Source organism: Erpetoichthys calabaricus, chromosome 5, assembly GCF_900747795.2.
Source record: "Erpetoichthys calabaricus chromosome 5, fErpCal1.3, whole genome shotgun sequence".
Classification (NCBI taxonomy): domain Eukaryota; kingdom Metazoa; phylum Chordata; class Cladistia; order Polypteriformes; family Polypteridae; genus Erpetoichthys; species Erpetoichthys calabaricus.
The window spans coordinates 144,196,847-144,218,650 of NC_041398.2; the positions used below are offsets into that span (position 1 = coordinate 144,196,847).

Below are 21,804 nucleotides of genomic sequence, written 5' to 3' on the forward strand. Positions count from 1 at the left end.
GGTATAATCTGTAATTGCACCATTTGGTATATCTCACACAAATGAAATATTTAAGGGCAAGGTTAGAGAAGTAGTGTCATCCATTGAATTCTTTCTTCGTCGATGAGGACTTTCACAAGATACTCTATGCATAATAGTAACAGAATCTTTTAAATGTAAATAAATGAGTCACCTGGAAGTGAATTGCCAGCATTATTTAATTGGTATGCCCATTGTTCTTGGTGATATGCTCTTTAGAACAAGAGTGGTGAGAACCAGAAAATGATTGAGAAACAAGAAAATGAGAGCAAAAGACAGGCTAGAGCAGGGGTAGGCAATGTCGGTCCTGGTGAGCCGCAGTGGCTACAGGTTTTCATTCCAACCCAATTGCTTAATTAGAAACCAATCATTGCCAATCTCAGACCTTATTTAATTTTATGGCTTGTTAGTCTGTGCAATGTAAGGCTCTTATATCATAGATTTTTTTCCTTTCCAAGGATATTATCCAAATGATTTGAAGCCTAAAACAAATCATTTTCAGTCTGTCACATTTTTCTATTAAGTGTTTTATTAAATGAAACAGTGCATGATGAACACACACAGATGTAATTGGAAAAAAGTTAGCTGGAGAACTGCTGGCTGCTTTGTCTTTTACATCTTATTGCTAATAAGGAGTAATTAAAACACTGAATGCAGCAGTTTAAGATTGAAATAAGCAATTAAAGTTGGAGAACCTTAACAAGCGAGACCACTAAAATGAAGCATCAAAATGTCACTTAAGCAATATGTGCTTCATCAGCAATAATTGAGTTCTCATTAAGGAACTGGGTTGGAACAAAAACCTGCACATACTGTGGCTCTCCAGGACCGACATTGCCCACCCCTGTGCTAGACCAATATATTTATTTATATATTTAAATATTTATATATATAATATTAGTGCTGGGCAACGATTACATTTTTTAATAGCAATTAATCGCAGACAATCGCAACAATATCATTGTTATGTGCAAAATTCAATAATGAACTCAAAAGTAGTGTATTGTGTGTATTTGGTTTGCTACCCTTGGAGTCCAGAGCCACGATCATAACATTATAACAGGCACCTTCCGAGCAACAGCAAGTTAACATTTCTAAATCTGTTTTCTTTTTTTATCTGAACAGATACCAGAAGAAACATTTTCTTTTATCAGGGAGCAGCATAAACGGTCAATGTTCAGTAGCAACTCTTTGAGGGCTAATATTTTTTCCAAAAAACACAGTTTTCTGAAAAGCGCAAAAAGCAATGGTTTCACACATAAATCAACATAAAACGACTGTTGTGCCTGCTTTCGGCACCTGTTTGCAGTTTGCGGCAACAGCAGCTGTGAGGTAGGTGGCTCGACGGCCATCAGGAATGCACAGTGGGCTGACTGTCTTTGTGAGACAGGTGCGCAGGAGTGGCAGTTGCAGTGAAACACAATATGGTTTGTACCCCCTGTCATCGTAAGAGCCTGTCCTCCAAAGTGAATGTTGCCATAGGTGCATCAGCTACATGAACGTGTTCAGTACCACGATCAGCTGGGGACCGATCAGCTGATGCCAGTACCTCACTTTCGTTTTTGATCTACATCTCCAGATCACTTGCATCAAAATCGGAGTCCGACAAATCTGAGTCCGATTCAGTGATAATACGAAAAAACTCATCCACGGATTATTTTGCTTTGAGCATTCACTTTGGTATCTCTCCACATGCCATTTATATATTTTATTTTTATATATATATATATATATATATATATATATATAAGAACAGGCCATTCAGCCCAAAAAAAAATCAAGTCGAGTTTTGAAAATCGCTAAAGTCTTACTGTCTGCCACACTACTTGGTAGCTTATTCCAAGTGTCTATTGTTCTTTGTGTAAAGAAAAACATCCTAATGTTATTTAGAAATTTGTTAAGGGTGAATTTCGCACAATGTCCCTGTGTTCTTGATTAACTTATTTTAAAATAAGTCTCGATCGACTGTACTAATTCCCTTCATATATTTTAAACCCTTCAATCATGTCACCTCTTAATCTTCCTTTACTTAAACTGAAAAGCCTCACCTCTTTTATTCTATCCTCATAATTCAACCGCTGTAGCCCTGGAATCAGCCTAGTCGCTCTTCTCTGGACCTTTTCTAGCGCTGCTATGTCCTTTTTTGGTACCCTGGATACCAAAACTGCACACATTACTCAAGATGAGGCCTCACCAGTGCATTATAAAGCTTGAGCATAACATCTTTGGAGTTGTACTTCACACATCATGCTATATACAGGGTAGGATTCAAAAGTAATGAGCCTTTGTTCAAAAAGACAAATTTATTGAGCAAATCGGTACAACTAATTAATAGTCTTCAAAATAGGCACCTCCTGCATCAGTACACTTTTGTAGGCGGCTTTTCCATGACTCGAAGGCGTCCACGTAGGCCTGTTCCGGGATGGCTGCAAGGGCTGCCTTGACATTTGCTTGGATGTCCTCGATCGAGTCGAAGCGTTTTCCTTTCAGCGCTGATTTTAAGCGCGGAAACAAGAAGAAGTCAGAAGGTGACACGTCCAGACTGTAGGGAGGCTGGGGGACCACCGGAACGTTCACCCAGGCCAGGTAGGCGCTCACGATGAAGGCGGTGTGGCTGGGCGCGTTATCGTGGTGAAGCTTCCAGCTGTCCTTGATGTCCCTTCGCTTGCGCGCGACGCTTCTTTTTAGCCTTTTCAGGACTTCCAAGTAGTAAGCAGCATTCACGGTCTGTCCTTGCGGGACAATCTCGTAGTGGATGATCCCCTTCACTCCAAAGAAGGCAATGAGCATGGTCTTCGTCTTCAACGCGTACTGTTGCTCTAATGAACTTTCCATTCCGCCGTGTAACGCACTACCGCACAGGGGTTCCCGTCAAGGCCGATCCTACCGCTCCGAAAGCTCGGAGCGGTAGGAGCTCCGTTGTGTTGTGAAGCCAAGACCCACCGTCGCTGGCAAGTGGGGCGCGCAGCGAGGTATGTTCGCGTCAGAACAAAATGAGGCTCATTACTTTTAAATCCTACCCTGTAACCTAACATTCTATTTGCCTTCTTAATGGCTTCTGAACACTGTTGGGAAGTTGATAGCTTAGAGTCCACTATGACTCCTAAATCCTTCTCATAAGATGTACTCTCAATTTTCAGACCACCCATTATGTGTTCAAACCTAATCTTTTTACTTCCTGTGTGAAATACTTTACATTTACTGACATTAAATTTCATCTGCCGCAAATCTGCCCAAGCCTGTATGCTATCGAAGTCCTTCTACTGTATAATGATATAACGGATTCCAAATTTCCAGTCTACTAATCTACCTATCTTGGTATCATCAGCAAACTTAACCAGCTTGTCATTTATATATATATATATATATATATATATATATATATATATATATATATATATATATATATATATATATATATATATATATAATATATAATATATAATATATATATATATATAATATATAATATATATATATATATAATATATAATATATATATAATATATATATATAATATATATATAATAAGTATATAGTTGCTTGGATCTGCCCAGTCACCCTTTTTATATACAGTGATACCTTGAGATACGAGTGCCCCAATGTACGAGTTTTTAGAGATACTAGCCGTCACTAGGTCGATTTTTTTGTCTTGAGTTACGAGCCAAAATTAGAAATACGAGCCATCAAAGAGCTTGTCCCCACACATTCCGAGGAACTGACGACAGAGGAGTTTACGGAACTACATACGCAGCAACATACGGAGGTTCTGCAGGAGATCGGTATCGCGGAGGAGGTTATCTCTTAAAGTGAGATAAAGGAAGTGTTTGCAATGTGGGAAAAAGTTTCGAACTTTAAAGAAACACCCTGAAAAAATTACAACTGATCATACAGTGGCGCTATTTAATGACACTTGCCTAACGCCTGACTTTATTGAGAAGAAACTGAATTTGCAGCTGCGCTATTTAATGACACTTGCCTAACGCCTGACTTTATTGAAAAGAAAGTAAACGTGCAGCCGCGCTATTTAATGACACTTGCCTAACGCCTGACTTTACTGAGAAGAAACTGAACGTGCAGCCGCGCTATTTAATGTCACTTGCCTAACGCCAGACTTTACTGAAAAGAAACTGAACGTGCATCCGCGCTATTTAATGACACTTGCGTAACTCATTTCAGAAACATTCTAAAGGGGAGGACTAAACAAAGCTCCTTGGACAGGTTTCTATTGAAATGCCCTGTGAATGAAGTGATGAAAGCGTGGCAGAAAAGAAAAAAACTAGTGAAAAAGAAAATTAAGTTAAGCAAAAGTGAAGTGAAAGAAAAAAAACATTACAATACGCTAATTGGCTTTGCCAACGTCTGTTTATTTCTTTAGATTCTCTTTTATGTATTAGGTTTTATTTTGTTTGTATACAATATTTGATTATTATAAATACATTTTTCTTATGTTGAAAACATTTAACAAAAAATTGGGGTTATTTTTTGGGGGCTGGCACGAATTAATCTCATTTCAATTAATTTCAATGGGGAAAATTAATTTGAGATACAAGCATTTTGACTTACGAGCTTGGTCACGGAACGAATTAAACTCGTATCTCAAGGTATCACTGTAATAGGATGATATTTGCCATTTTCCAGTCCTTCGTAATCTCTTCAGTGTGCAGTGACTTCCTAAAAATACGTGTCAAGGGTTTATATATGTACTCACTAGCCTCCTTAAGAACTCAAGGGTAAATATTATCTGGTCCTGGTTATTTGTTTGATTTCACTTTATTTAATCTGAGCAGCACTTCTCCCTCTACAGTTTCCAAATCCCTCAGTACCTCCTTAGTAGTCGCGTTTACCTCTGGGAGGTTATCCACTTGCTCACTTGTAAACACCTCAGAAAAATGTAAGTTTAGGGCATCTGCTATTTCATTGTCTGTATCTTTTAATTCCCCTTTACTATTTCTGTACTTCACCTTCTCCTTGACTGTTCTTTTACTACTAATATACTGAAAGAATCTCTTAGGGTCTTCTTTCTCCTTATCTGCTATATTCCTCTCCAACTGTCTTTTAGCCTCCCTGATATCCTTCTTAATGGTTGCCCTCATGTTCTCATACACTGTACGATTCACTTTGCAGTCATATAGTATATAAAATTAGATGTACTGTATATAAGGGTGGTACGGTGGCGCAGTGGTAGTGCTGCTGCCTCGCAGCTGGGAGACCTGGATTCGCTTCCCAGGTCCTCCCTACATGGAGTTTGCATGTTCTCCCCGTGTCTGTGTGGGTTTCCTCTGGGCCTCCCACAGTCCAAAGACATGCAGGTTAGGTGGATTGGTGATTCTAAATTGGCCCTAATGTGTGCTTGGTGTGTTTGTGTGTGTCCTGCAGTGGGTTGGCACCCTGCCTGGGATTGGTTCCTGCCTTGTGCCCTGTGTTGGCTGGGATTGGCTCCAGCAGACCCCCATGACCCTGTGTTCGGATTCAGTGGGTTTGAAAATGGATGGATGTATATAAAATTAGATATATATATAGTATATAAAATTTAGATAGTTATTTTAATCATTTGAATACAATGTTTACCATATTATTTTTCTACTTAACTCCAAAAGTGTGCAGTGGAATATTGATTGAAGAACTTTAAATTTAAGACATGGGTTTGTATAGAACATACTAAGAAATAAAGTGTTATACTGCTAACAGTCTATCTCTCTGGAGTTAGAATGTTAAAATTTAAATTTACCAGTGCTAGATTCGATTCATTGAATTAACTCAAATTGAGGTTATATATGGATGTATAAAATAATGTTTGTCAATAATGCAGGAGATGGTAGTATGAAAAATGAAAGAGGAGAATTCCAGTATAAATAAAGTCATCAGTGTCATGCTGTATTAATGCTTTGAAGCTCACAGTCTTTTTCCTACATCAGAATGTTAACATAGGGTAACTGCTAGATGAACTGGTTAGGCCAGAAAAACTTGACACGTTCTTGTTCAAATTGTTTATTGGAGACCACTTTTCACTCTGTTTTTCTCAGAGCAGTAAAAGTCAAACTCACTCTATGAGTTAGTCTTTAACACAGAGTAAGACAATGAAGGGATATGCTGCATTTTAAAATTTGGTTACAACCAATGTCAGTATGACTATCCACTGAAATGCCTGAGGCAGATTTACAGAGAAAGCAAAATGTATGTGCAATTTACCACAGTGCATTTCCAATTTCCATGTGCTTTTTTTACAATGCAAAGAACAGAATGAGTTTTAAAAAATACTTGTCTTACAAATGCTCAGTGCGTGCAAGTTGAAGTGGTAGTTTTTCACACTTTAGGAGTTAGAAGTGCTGGTGTGTATTTTAGGCAAGAAGGGCTATTTTTTGGTCAAATTTTATAATAAACACCTACAGAGGAGGAATATATTTCACATTCCATGAATTTAGCTGATCTAACTTTTTGGGGAAGTTGATCTTTTGTGACTACCTCTGACTTACCCTGTTTAATGTCCCTAAAATCTCTTCCACACAATTATTAAATTCTGATTTTCTGTACATCAATGGAATGTTCCTGGCCATCATAACAGTTTATATCATTTAATGCTTATTAAATGTCAATGAGACTTATTAAACTTGTTACATGTCTTCACCAAGGAAAGTTTGTAAGGCCTTACTATATAACTACTATAACTACTATATTTTTATTTTTTATTTTATTTATTTATTTTTAAAACTAAGGGCTAATATTATTGGCACACAGTGTGGTGTAGTGGTTAAAACTTTCTGCCTAGGACTTAAGAAACGAAGGTTGTGAGTTCAAATCACTCTACTAACAGTATGTGACCATAAGCAAGTCACTTAATCTGCCTGTGCTCCAACCTGGAGCACAGTAATGTTAATCCCTTAAGTCCACTCCAATGTTCTGGTCTCAGAGCACACCTGCACCAGGAGAAAGTACCATATGAGAATCCTGCTGCATAATGATTCTGTTCTTACAGTCCCTTCTGCACAGCTTCTTTCTTCCCAGCAATGGGAAACAAATATTTTAAATAAAAAACAAGTTTTTTACCTTTTAAAAGGAATGTAAGAGTAATGCATACACTATAAAAAGAAAGTGGTTATACCTGTACATATTTGGATTATGCAAAACTACAATGTTTTGGGTCCACCATGAATTCTTAAAATGGTGTGTGTAACTGCATATTCAATTAACAGTTACTAAAAGAAATAATGTATTTTGAATGTACTCTGCAAAGCACAGTACTAGTTCAAATTTTTGGGATTGAGGAGCCAATCTTAATAATGAAACGGACATACTGTGCAAAAACCTCACTTGTTCTCTGCATCTTCAGGCTCTTGGCAATTTCTTTGAAAAATGTACTTTTTAGTGACAAATTTTATCCAGCTCAAAGATTTTGTGGATACATTTTTAGCTTGCTATTAAACTAAGCAGGATCCCTGTTTGCATTATTAGGATAGTGCAAGGGCTTTATGTGTAAATAGCATCAAAACATAAAGTAAACCGTCCCAGAGAAATATGTGCTGCACAACCATGACTAGTTCACATATTAAAATATCTTAAAGGATTTTGTATATATAACATTTTTATTACATATGTGTTTTCTTCTGTGTCTTGTATTTTCACATTTTTTTTATACTTGGAATGTTGTAGTTAGCTGAACAAAACCCCTCTTCATTTTGTCTTAATGTGTCTGATGTTGTTGGTGCCTGTTACTGTAATCCAACATAAACACAACCAGAAAGAATGGAAGGGGCTGAAGATGATGTTTAGAGAGAGTTCTGGAATACTCATAGGAGTTGAAAACAACTTTGAGGTCTGTTCTCAGTAAAAAAAAAAAAAAGGAATTCATTAGTATCTTGTGTGGATTTACAAATTCTAATGAGGAATTAGTTTTATTCCCTGAAGCTGAATTTATTTTTTTAGGACTTTCTATTTTGTGTTATCACAGGTCAGGATTTGTTTTCATGCCACTTCTTAACATTGGCAAGAATTCAGTTATATCTAGCGTGTCTTTTGATTGTGTATAGTGTATTATGCTTTATTGTTGTCTGTGTCCAATTTACTGTATATGTGTGTATACAATATATTATCCTTTGCTATATTGAAATTATGTATAGACATCATGTATTAGGGGTAAAACAGCATGGGAAGTCGTATTTGGATTGATCAGTTCTGAGCCTTTGCAATGAATGCATGCATGTATCTTAAATTTTATCTTTGAGTTTTTATTCACTGTGTTAATCAATAAGCCTACTAAAATTGTGCTGTAAAGCTTTCCTGGGCCTAGGTGTGGCAAAACTGCCTAATTTAGTTTAAAATGTTATTTAAAGCAACTATGCATGCATTATGGCTTCCTTGAAATGCAACTGGTAGAAAGCTAAAACCTGTGCACCCTGTATGTTGGCAGGAGTGATGTGTAACATGCAAGTGACAGAAAGAAATGTGAATGGTGTATCAACTCAGTATTTAGGTCAGTAAAATAAATGAATGAGTAAGTGAATCATTAATCTTAATCTGTTCTTTTCAACTGAACTTAATGATTCAAACCACTTTAGAGAATACAAGAATTCAAATCACTCTGCAGCATCATTACAGGTAGGAAATTAAAATACTATTATTATTATTTTTTTTTTTTTTAAATTTGATGGAGTTGCAATAGACAAGTAACCATTCTTAAGTATACTGAGCCATGCAATGTAAAGCCCAAAGAATTACTTGAGTAAAATGACATCTTCTTGACTTAGGTGGTTAAGGTGGTTTTTGAAGTGACCTGTCCTAATTTGAGAAGACATCTAGGGCACACCAAACATGCACACACACATACTGCACTTGCATAATAGTTTTATGTCCTTATGTGCAGAGATTTTTGTAAACCTAAGGTTTGTGTTGGTTTCCCCTTGTACTGTGGAGTCCTCTCACATACTCAGTAACTTAAAATGGTCTAGTGTGAATGAGAACAGTTAAGTCTTTTTTTCCCCTCACAAAAGCCTAGTTTTTGTTGAAATTGTCTATTTTGCTTCTGGAAGTAAAGGGTTCCAATGTCATCAAACTAAACCTGTCCTATCCAGTTTAAAGAATATAAAGCTTGTTTTATTATATAATTTTATTAAGGTGTGTATATCTTAATCTTCAGAATGATTGTTAGTAACATCAGGCTCTCATAATACTGGGTGACCATTTTGTTATAACATGTTTAAAACATGGAGGAGATTTCCATATCAAATTTGAAGAAAAAAATGTTTTTGATCAACAGTTTTATTTAATGATTTTTGTGGGGGGTTTTTTTCTGCTCAATTGCCTCCAATAAGAAATCAGCATCTACATTTAATGTATCTAACATAATGTATTTAAGGTAGAAGTCAAGAACCTTTAAAATTAATTATCTGGTTATATTTTTATATTAAAATATGCTGAAAGCTTTAACTTATGTTTCAGTATCATAAAATAATGTACAAAATTAAGTAATACAATTATAGCTTGTGAAATGTACAGTGTTAACTAGAGCCTGCTACGTATAGGTTTCTTCCAACTACTGTACCTGATATTTTTCCATAACTGCTTCTTTAGTAGTTCTAGCATCACTTTATATGTTTGATCCTTGATCAGTGAATACTGTCTGATCATCCTGTCATCAACTATAATGTGCCTTAGTGTTGTATTTGATAGTTTAACTAAGTTTTGATTCACACAGTTCTGTTATACTTGACTTAATTCTTCCTTTGGTGTAAAATCAGTGAAAGGGAGGTACAGACATACTCTGAAGTCTTTAGTCTTTCTTTTATCATTGTCATTCATCACAACTAATGTCATTATGATGTTAATGATTTTCTATCATGAAGTATTGACAAATATTATTTTATTATTTATATTGAATATTCTGACTAAACAGTTAATACATTTAAGACCCATAAAGACAGCATGTCATCATAACAAGAATCTTTGATCCAACTGGAACGTGATCACATTTCTTCTTTTTGGCCGAGGTCTTGGTTTTCAGCTGTGTTAGTCTGACTTGATTTGGATAACTAATTGAAATTTTGTAAGGCTTTGTGAACTCAATCAAGACCGGGAATAAATGTAAAGCATTGTGACAAACAGATAACCAGTGAACAAGCAGCAATGTGTATTAACTCCATTTATTCATTTTTTGTTTACAAAAGCTAATCAGATATGTTGTACTTATTCTAAACACCCTTTCTTACCTCATCTTCTCTCAGTAAGCAGAATATTTTACAAGTTCTTGGTCATATAAAAGATTTTGTGCTTTGAATGTTTGTTTGAAAGGTGACTTTTCTTATAGCTCATATACAGTAATATTTTCTGTTCTTAATACAATCTAATATAATTTTATGCAAGTGTGTTAATGCAGTTTGCATAACTATAGTATAAAACACAGTGACATACTAATTATTCATTATATTTGCTGCAAAAATATTGAGTGTTGTCATTTTACATGTACTGTACATTTCTGTTTTATTGTATGTTTATATTAGTTTAAATGAAATTACTCTTGAACGCAAAGATTGAAACAATTAGTATATATTATCATTTACTATAGAGAGCAGCTTTTGTTTTTTTTAACTTCAATGTAGAGGTGTGCTTGTAGGCCAAATATTACAGACAGTAGATGGTTAGACTGAAATTGTCTTCAACGCTGTAAGAATGAATTATAAAGCAGAGTCCATCTGCTGAGCAAAAGAATTGCAGTGATTGTGTTTTATGTGTTTACAAATTGCTTGTATTTGAGAATTTAAAGACTATTTCTAAAGCAGTGCCCACAAATAACCTGTTAACTTTTTTTGGCTGTGATTTTATTGTTTTGTCCAAACTGCAGATTTTGCAATTGCCTCCGAAGTAACCTCCATCTTCAGTATCACTCTGTTTCATTATTCTTGCCCAAGGTCCATTTTAAATTTTTTTCTTAAAAGCAGTTGTTTCAAAACCAGTGAACCGTGACTCATGACAGAAATTGTCCACTCATTTCCATAAAGCACAGCATTCATTAAATCGATTTTCTGAGCTGTGGAAAGCTTTGGAAAGCTTGCAAATCATAGTGTTGTAGTGTTCATTACACTTGTTTTTTTATAGCCCTGCCCATTTTTGAAATTAGCATTTTATTTGCCACTTCTGATTACATTTTTCCAATGTAAGTGCTTTGATTCATTGTTATAATTTTGCCATTCTCCCCAGTCTCCCCTAAAAGTACCAACAGTTAATCAGACAAAAATTACAAAAATAACTGGCATTGGACCATAGTGATCTGGTTAACAGTGAGCCAGCACAGGCCTACACTGGTGTGTATCTTTTCTATTACAGAATTCTTAAATACCCTAGAAAAGCATTACTCACAATAAACAGACTGAAAGATTGTTTCAAAAAATGTTTGGAATTCTGTTTACCAGTTGTAGGTGTGTATGTGTTTGAGTAAATATACAGTGTACATAATATTTAACCTAAAAATCCTGTGTGTGTTTTTTTTTGTAAAAATCCTTTATATAGTTGCAGTTGTCTCTTTTTTGTGTTTTATCATCTGTAAAAAGCTACTACCCAAAGGAAGCATTGTTGATCACAAAAAATATTTTTAAATGACTTTAATTATTTAAACATATTTATAATGTATTGTAGGTAAATGATTAGACAGTAGTCTTTAAATGTGTTTATTAGTAGTGTTGAACTTGAGTAGAATGTCTAGTCTGATATCCTTTACTAGTACCATAATATTAATACTGAGAGAAAAAAGAAACAACATTTTTAAACTTCAATCTCATGAAACATTTCTAGAAATCTGCTTTTATGCTATGGCCTTTGTACATTAATAGCAACATTGGAACATAACACAATATGCAGTATTTAATATCGTCAATAAAATGTTTATATGCATGTATATGAAACATGATTTGTATCTCTGCTTGAGAAATTGCAGTTAGAGTCTATACCATGCTTCATGCATAAGCTTAAAGTTATTTCAAACAGTTTATTGAAATTTGAGGGTTTAACAATTCTTTAAGGTTTGTAAGGTATCTGCTTTTAGGAATTATCAAGATGATCAGTGGTTCTGTGTTTTAATTGACGTTTAATGTCTTCTAAATAGTAATAACTGAAAGTGGTTTTTACATGGGTGAGGAAATCTTTCATTATATTACCTGGCCATTGCCTGATTTGATTGGAATATAGTTTCAGGCTATTTTGTTTTTAGACCAATTCTAATCACTTTGAAGTTTAAGTGAACAAGTCAATTGAAACCTTCTATGAACAATGTAATAATACTTTCATTGATTTTTTTTTTCTTCTGAAACTGAAATAACTGGCAGTGAAGTCAACTTTTTTGATTAAAAAAAGTCTTTGTGTTAAACTTGCTTTATGAAAACTAGCCATGTTGCCTGTCAAAGACAGGTAACAGAATAATTTTAAAATATTTGCTATTCTTTGTCATATGTATAGCTTTAGCTCCTTTATTCTGTATTTGTGTGTGTATGTGTGTGTGTCTGAATCTCTCTTTACTATCACTCCCTTTCTTGCACATGTTCCCATAAAGCCTACTTCTCCTACTCTGTCATTTTTTTCAGTGCACCTTACTCACCTCTGGTCTGATTTTTATACTGTCATCTTTAAATGTGACTCTCTCCACATGCGCCTTTACTCTTCCTCGTGTTTCTCAAACTTGCACATTGTTTTTTGTCTCTCTACCAAAGCCAAACTGACACATAAGATTGCTCTGAGGAGCTTAATAATCAGACCTTAGTGTTTTCTTATAAAGCAGATGCATACTGTACCAAATGCTGATATCTATAAATTAAAATGCTAAAACCCTACCAATATTGTCATAGTTTATAACAAGAGGTTCAGGAAAGGAGCGTGTCTCGATAATTTTTTTTTTTTTTTTTGGTCAGTTTTCAGACACTAATTGTATGTTTCACCAATGAAATAACCATCATTTTCTGAGGCCACTACAATCAAAGAGGTGTCATTAATAGATATATTGGTAAAAGTGCATTTGTTGAAGCAAGAGAAGAACAATTGTAGGCATTACTTGCTCTTGATAAGTCCATTTATGCATGAGTGCTCGTAAATAATATATCCTGTCATATATTTTCACATCCTAAGGAAGCCTGAGATTTAGAGTTTTGTATTAAATTTCCGTTTGCTCAATGAAGAACAAATGAAAAAATATACTCTCTTACATTCAAGTGGGGTCTAAATGCTACATGATGTGTGTCAGTAGCAATATTAAGTACAATGTTATATTTAGGTACTGTATATTTAGTGATTGAAATTAAACACATACTCTATCCATTTTTCAAACCCTGCTTTATTTATTACAGTAGGATCAGCATAAGCATAAGTGAGCGCTATTACATATTTAGGCTATGCATGCAATTACTTTCAAAATGTTTATTTGAGGGCATGTGTGAACAAAGCCCAAGTCCAGAATCCTGGGAAATGCATTTGGCAGTTTTACAGGTCAAAGCTTAATATAATTCTTGGAAACTTTCCAGGTTTGTGAACAAAGTGGTAATTTGTTAGTTCATGCATATCGACATAGGTGCAAGTAAGCCAATCGTAGGAGATCCAAGAAGTTTGTTTTGCATGTTATTTGAAAAGTGTTTGGAAATTTTGAACCCTTAAAAATTACACTATTCTGTGTCTGCATTTACCATCAGGTGCATTCTTACAACAGCACTTTACAATTGCTGTTTTTTCTGGCACCTAAAGCAGTAGTGCAATGGAGAGATGGGTAGCAAGTCACTCATTCAGTGTTAATTGAGCTTTGTAGAGTATTCAGAGATATTAGCAAGGTGTTTAGGTATGTGTGAAGAAACTATGTTTCACCTTCCAACTGGGATACACAAACTCTGAAGGGATCTATACAATTCATAAATTGGCAAAAATCCACATTAAATAACTTCTATTTTCACTGTTTATAGTCCAGCCCTAAGCCCCAACACATACACACCAGGACAGTCCTAGGTCAAACAAACTGGTGTTTATTATATAAATACCTCACAAAAAAACACAAAGCACAAGTTATTTCTTCTCCATACACCTCTCCTTTCTCCACCACACTGCCCTCCTCCAATTGAGTGTTGCTTGTGCTCCTCCCAGTTCCAACTTGCCTGGACAAGGGAGGTATAGTCCCTTTTATTAAAGATCTGGAAGTACTTCTGGTGCTGGACTTCCGGGTCATACGGACGTCACGCATAATATGGTGTACCTCTCCCTGCAGCGCCCTCTTGCGTTACCCACAGTCCCCAGCAGGGCTGTCGTACTACAACTGCTTGTTCCCAAATGGTCGTCGATATCAAGGGCTGCTGCCATTTAGTGACTGGGGGGAATAAACACCTGCCCTCCCAATAGATGGTCCTACCCTGTCCTCCTCTTTTATCTCAGCTAAGGAAGGTGCTATGCACATTTCTAGTCGGGAAGACTGTCCATTTGTGTGGGGTTTCCTGCCCAGGTAAGGAACCATCTTTTCTGGCTAGGATATCTGTCCATCCATTAGGTAAGCCTTGTCTGGTCACAACATCCTTCCTTTTCTCTGCCAGGATGTCTTTCTGTCCACTCTGAGTCTCCTGTCTGAGTAAGGTATCATCCTGACTCCTTGCCAGGATCCTGTCCATCCCGTTTTATACCTGCATAGTATGTATTGTGACATGTGAGTTATTATCTTACACCTGAGAGAAGACTCTGAGTCCAAAGACTCAAAGAAAGCCAACCTTATTCCACTCAAAACCATAAAAGTCAGGTATACAAGCAGTGGCAGAGCCAGATCAGTGGTGGGTTAGAATGTTCCCCGCATCATGCAGCAGGTGACAGATGTGTTATATGGGGAGGCTGCAAACTTGTCTTTGCCTTGGTGGCGCTGCGAACCTGTGTTTGCCTTGGTGATGGACAAGCAACCCTTGATAAACACATCAGCTGTGTTTCGGTGTACAACTGATGTGCTGGGACAAAAGAGGATGGGCAGCTATTTTGGCCCCCTTTTTAACCGGGGAGTCGTTACAGGTATTAAAAACTTTCCTCCTGAAAGGCTTGATGATTTTTGACTTCCTGTTGCAACAGATCCTCCTTCCTATTGCTATGAGCCCCTTGGCCAAGGGACATCAGTTTTGGTTGTCGCAGATTATACACATCCGGGAACAGGTCCAGGACTTAGTGGACCTGACCCAAAGTTGGTTTGGAGATACCTTCATGTGCTTTGTAGGAAAGCTCACTATTGACAGCCTTGTCAGGGATAAACAAAAACCTTTGTGATGAAGTGCTTTGGAAAAGTATGAAGTTTACAGAAATCGTGCAGCATTTTCATGTAACGTTTTCATGCAACACACATCTTTCTTCAAAACCATATGTCATATATTATACATCTATATAAGATTTTTTGTCTTCATTAGGAGAATGCAACAATGATACTCTCATGTCAATAAAAAACAATTTAACGTACATTCGTCAAACAAAATACCTTACATACATCCATTCTGCCAAGAACAGTATTTCTGTGTGTTAGTAATTGACGAATAAAGCCTATGTAATGGCACATCCTTACAAATTGTAAAACTGCATAAACTGAATGTTGGCCACAAAATTGGGATTAATAAAGTATCTATCTATCTATCTATCTATCTATCTATCTATCTATCTATCTATCTATCTATCTATCTATCTATCTATCTATCTATCTATCTATCTATCTATCTATCTATCTATCTATCTATCTATCTATCTATCTATCTATCTATCTAAATCATGACTGGTGATCATGCAGAAGTAGTTTTCCTTCTGCATATTAAGTTAGATACTGTCAATACTTCAGCAAGTAGAATACCATTCATCTTGCATAGACATTCATTTCCAATAGTTTTAGCTTTTGCTTTAACTATAAATAAATCACAGGGACAGAGTTTTGACCATGTTGGAATACTGTGGACTTATTGCAAGCAAAGTGAGGTTTGGGACCCCATAGGCAGCCAGGGGGCACATTTCAGTAGTATATATGAAATCCCAAATCAGAAAATGTTGGGACGGTATGGAAAGTGCAAATAAAAAAAAATGCAGTGATTCCTTAAATTTAGTGAAGTGGAGACAAGGAAAAACTTACTTTTTGGTGGCTTAGGCAGTGGTATGAGCAACAAAAAGAATATGATGGAATGGCACTTAAAAGTTCAAATTCAGAAAGTTGCACAGTGCCTAAAATATAAAAAGATGTGGTCAAATGTCAAAGTCGACATGAAAATGTGAGTTGTAGCCCATCGTCTGTGTGTCATACAGAAGTGTACTAGGGCACAGAGAAAAGAAAAAAAATAGGGAGACAGTGAAGAAAAAAAGGTCGAAATGTTGAAAATTTCCAGTTTAATCTCATAGTTTATTTTATCATTAAAGTAGAACATTGTAAACTTCATCTTAAAATTGATGTTTATTTTACTAGAGTTTATCAAATCCCATTGTAACTAAAGCAGCACATTAAATGCCTTTTATTCTATGTGTGTGAATCACTATGTGCTTCTTAAATGGGCTTTTTCTTTTACAGACAATAGCACACAGGCACTGATCGCCACACAGAATACATTTACATGATATTATGATACATTCATGATATTACAGCTCTCTGAACATTTTAGAATACTAAGATTTATACTTTAACGCATTTCATCATTAAATTATATAAAGTATGTATTAAACATGGCGACATGTTGACGCAGTGGTAGCTGGCACCCAGTCCAGGGATTCTTCCTGTTTCCCGCATGATGCTTGCTGGGATGTGTGTGACTCTTGATAAAATAATTTATTGTAGCAGTACTGTGTCTGTCAAAGGTACCAACCCCCAACTCTTGTTCTTCCATTTTTTTTTTTCTCAACCAATCGCCACAATATCCACTCTGTAATAAATATAAAACCAGCTATAAGCTTAGAATGATGATTCTTCAAAACTTTTAAGTAACATTGAAAAATCTTTGCAATACATGGTTAATTATTCCATCCATCTAACCATCCAGGGTCGTGCCTGTCCCAGCAAGTATACAGCACAAGACGGGAACAATCCTGGGACAGGGTGCCAGCTCATCGCTATCACTGCGCCACTATGCCCCTTCATGTTTGATTATTGTGTTTATTCATGTTTGATGAACAGTATACATTATTTAAATGAAGTTAATGATTTATCTGTAAAATGTAATAACAATACTCTAATGCATTTCATCATAAAAATAATATCAAGTATACATCCTAATATTCTAACAGCACACAGCACCAAGAGGATAGCTCTTGGAAATCTAAATCAGCTTAGAAGCCAGTCATCATCATCATCATGTAAATATGCACTCATTTCTATTGAATTGAATCAAATTCCTTTGAATCTCATTGTACCATATGAATGATTTGCACATTATTGTCATTGTAAACTTATTTTCCTGTAAAATGATATAACAACAACAATAATAATACGATAAAAAACAATGAAAAATATATAGTATGAAAGTATAAATACAATATACATGGATATATAGTGCAGATAGTGCAAAAGATTCATAATGTGTCTCAGGTTGTGCTATATTACAGTTGTAGTGCAAGTTTACAGCAAGGTAATTGTAATTATAAGTTCAAACAGTTCTACCGGGAGCACTTGATGGACTGATGGAGTGCGCTTGTAGGTCTTGGGATGAAACTGTTTCTGAGCCTCGAGGTCTTTGCAGGATAGTGTTTTCCAGATTGAAGAAGTTCAAATAGACTGTGCATGGCTGAGTGAAATTCATGCAGATGCTGGGCTTTCCTGATGCAGCATGTGCTATAAATGTCCTCCAGGGCTTTCCGATCAACTACTGTACAACTGTGATTCCACACACAGATACAATAAGTTAAAATACTCTGAGTGGTGCAGTGGGAATTACAATGCTAAAGCAGCTATGGTATTTGGAATAGTTTGGCCATTGCATGCACCATTATGTTGTTACAAAGTGATTGCAATCAATGCCTTAAATTTGTAAATGATATCCAGTTAATTTCAATATACAGTATTTCATAAATCCAGCATCATTGATGTGAATCTGAATAAAGGGAGACCACACAGAAAGAGTAGCACTGCTTTGACTCTGGGTGCCACCAGTTTGCAAAACCAAGCAGAAACCTGCGTACGCAAGGGGAGAGGATGCCGTGAAAAAGTGAGTGGCTTTACGCCAAGTATAGTTTTTATACATCTTGAAGTGTACGTTGAAATGGGCGTTCGCAACATTTTTGTGTGTATGCACCATTTATACATGAGGCCCCCTGGTGTACAAGAAGCTTTCTTCCAATCGTTCTTGGTCAGCTTTCTCCAGCAAATGTGGAAGGATGTACAGGATATTTTCTTTCTTTGTTAAGAAGCTATTCTTCTTCACTTTGATTGCACCTGGTGTGCAGTACTGCAGCTTTCTCTGACATTTCGCACATAGTGGCCCTCACTTGCTAGCATACAATTCATTTCTACTGGTTAGCCTGTTATCATTTGACTCCCATCTTTAGTAAGACAATTGCATGGCTTTACCATATGGTCTCTCTTCCTCATGCACTTTTCTTTACTTTTTCAAGGTTTGGATTCTTGGCACTCTCATCTAACTCTGATACAAATAATATTCCCCTATTCAGTTCCAGCACCAGGTTGCCCTTCGTTGTAAAAGGGATCACTCCAGACTGTGTTGCGGCTACATCCTAGGCAACAGGAATCCTGCTATTGATCACAGTTTGGGCCAGGTCAAGAGCAGAAGGTTTAAGTACATGAAATGTATTATAAAGGAAAGAGCTGACATTTTGCCATTGGTTTCTTGGGTGCACATAAGCCCTACCTTTTTGATTGATAATTGGTGCAATGTTTTGTTCATCAAAGTTTCCAGTCATTGAGATATGGTTCTTTGTTCACTAACAAAAAAGTTTAATTAGTGCAGCATATCTGGATGCTCTTTTGCCTGTGGTTGATCAGTCCTATCAGGTATGACCCGGAACTGAGACTTGAGTTGAAGTTAAGAGTGTGACCGCTGCTTCTTAAGCAATGGGCTTGTGTGGCACAGCTAAATTGGTGATGCCAGTGTCTCCTATGCCCATGCAGCATTATATATCTGAAATGATGATTTGGTATTAAAATAAAGGCAGCATTTAAATTCTTGATACTAAATTAGATACTCTCCAAATCAAAACAACTGTGATACAGATGTGTCTTTTTAGGAATCTAATTCTCCTTACCTTGAACATTTCTTAATAATTAGTTTTAATATGCTTAAAATTTCAAGATGCAAATAATGAGTACGTTTTAAAATCATTTTAACTCGGTACTGATGCTGGTGTTGCTGTAATAAATAAAATTAGACTGAGAAGTTTCACCTGGTACTTTTACTTGATGATTTGTTTTGAAAACATGCATTGAGTGCAATAGTGGATACATAGTGCACAATAAATTTCTTTTGATAAGTATTTTTATGCTTTTCTAGCAATGTAAGGTACAGGGGAACAGCAACGAGTAATGCTGTTAAATATAACCTTTTATATGACATAGATCATAGTAGCTGGCATATTTGAATGGCATAACTCTATAGTTTATAATTTGTTAAATTCTGATATGTGTAAAAGTATATTTTAAATTAGGGCCACTTATCATTGTGGTATTTTTATCAATAAATTTTATAGCCTAGCATTGTCGTATAACCTGGGTTTGCAGTAAAACTCCTAGGCCAGGTTATAGCATCCTATTGGAAGATACTTAACATTTACATTCATGTGCAAATTTCCAACACAGTCTTATTAACATAAAGCAAAGTGAAACCCCCCAGTTAATGATGATAATAATTAATCCATCCATACTCCTAGGCAGTCTTTTTTTCAGTAATACAAGAAAATGGCAATACAAATGTCTAAGCTAGATTTTTGTTCACTAAGATCTTGCAATGTTTACATGCACCTACGTATCTAGCCAGAAAGATTCATATAACTCTACTTCACAAACTAACTAGCTATTATGGGACAGTTCAAGATTAGCGTTTAGATATCTATTGGTTCACTATCTCTACATACAATACATTGAATGCTTCTTATGTAAAAATTAAATTTGTAGGAATAAGCCATGGATAACCAGTTTCCTGTTAACATTTTACTAGAATTTGATCAGTGGATAGCCAGGGATTTTAAGCACACATTTTCAGTCTGGTGAAAATATAGTATATAGTCATATACTTCCTTAAATCTGTGTATTTACCTTTGTTTAAGTTTAGGGTTGATTTTTAAAATCTTGATTTTAACATTAAAGGCATGAATGGCTTCACTAACTTTTAAACAGAAGACATTAGCATGATGAGCAACAGATGAGTTGCAGGAGTTTGTCATGCTCCATCAACATCATGGACACTTGTTAATAACTTATTATTACTACCAGAACCTATAATACTTTGTAAAATACTATGCAGTGTGTGTTATTCTATGGCTATTAGTGCTACCACAAGTATGTGATAAACAAAAGGCATAATCCTGTGCAGCCTGTAGTGGCTAGTTTTGGCAATTTCTTAAACATTATTACCCTATTTTTTTCCTATGGCCCTAAATTGTTTAGGTGAATGGCTACAGTACATTTTGTTGTTGTTGTTAGAGTGTGTATTAGTATGTCTTTATTATTTGTTGGTATTGATAATTGCTGACATTGTGCAGTTTTATAAGCTATTTTCCTTTTGCACTTATCACAGTTCCGTTTTTTCCAGTCAATATTGTGCAAATAGAAAAGTTAAACTGAAGAAACAAAAAAAGTGAAAATAGCAAATTGAAGTGTATGGACCACTAAGCCATATCATGTTTCTCTTGGAATTATATGCAATATGACGCTGCTTTTATGTTGGAGTGTAAAACAGGTCCAGATGAATTGTTCTTCAAAAAGCCTTAATTGAGATGCAATAGAGGTAAAAAAAAAAAATGGACGGATAGATAGATGGCTGTTCTATTTTTATTTCACGTTTGCACAAGTCTAATTACAGACTTGGGCAGTTTCCAAAAGGAAGCCCATGAGTTTCAGTTTTACATACAGGTGTGTGGCTAATCACAGCTACAGTAATCGCCTGAAGCTCTGAGTGGTTGAGTATATAAACTATACAGTTCAGTGATGGTAGAATGGATTTGCTACATTTCCTGGTTTATCCAGAATGGTTGATGTTAGACTTGTTTGCAAAAAACAACAGAAGTAATATATAGGCAGAATAAATGTGTTTTTTTAAACTAGTGTTAGATTTCTAAGTTTTGTCTCAATGCCCTGAAGTTTGAAAAAGGAAAAAATGAATATGGCACTTTCATACATTAGGACAACTTGGTGGTATTGACACCTTGTTAGGAAATCTTGAAATTTTGTACTTTCTGTTTAAAAATGCCCACGTTACTAAGAGGACAGAATGTGTCTTTCCACTTTACAATATTTCAGTTATTTGTATTAGAAGAAAACATGTCAGTCTTTATAATCATATTTCATATTTTTTTCTAATTTAGAGACTTGTGTCTGAAAAGGGGATAACATTTTCCAGCTCTTTACCATAAGATGTTTTTAAGTCTGGAATCCCAAGTGTGCTCATTCTGATAACATAAGGGCTTGTGCTTAATTTTCAGGAAAAGAAGATTTTTCAGATTCCTTGGATGCATGCAGCTCGCCATGGATGGGATGTGGATAAAGATGCCCCTTTATTTAGAAATTGGGCCATTCATACAGGTATTGAATTTAGAATGTTTTCAGAAGTCCTGCATAGTTTTGTTTTGCATTTAAGCTCTTATGCACTAAGGGTTTTTTTTTTACCTTTATTG

The 21,804-nt window shown here is 35.7% G+C and overlaps 1 protein-coding gene across 4 annotated transcripts in view; it reads left to right on the forward strand.

Annotated features, from left to right (window-relative positions):
- The window catches only part of irf2b (interferon regulatory factor 2b), a 131,239-nt gene that overhangs the window by 73,780 nt on the left and 35,655 nt on the right, over positions 1-21,804 (forward strand). For all 4 annotated transcript variants that reach the window (XM_028802121.2, XM_028802124.2, XM_028802120.2 and 1 more), the window contains one exon: positions 21,613-21,712. In XM_028802121.2, the coding sequence (XP_028657954.1) occupies positions 21,613-21,712 (100 nt within the window). The remainder of the gene's footprint in view (positions 1-21,612; positions 21,713-21,804) is intronic.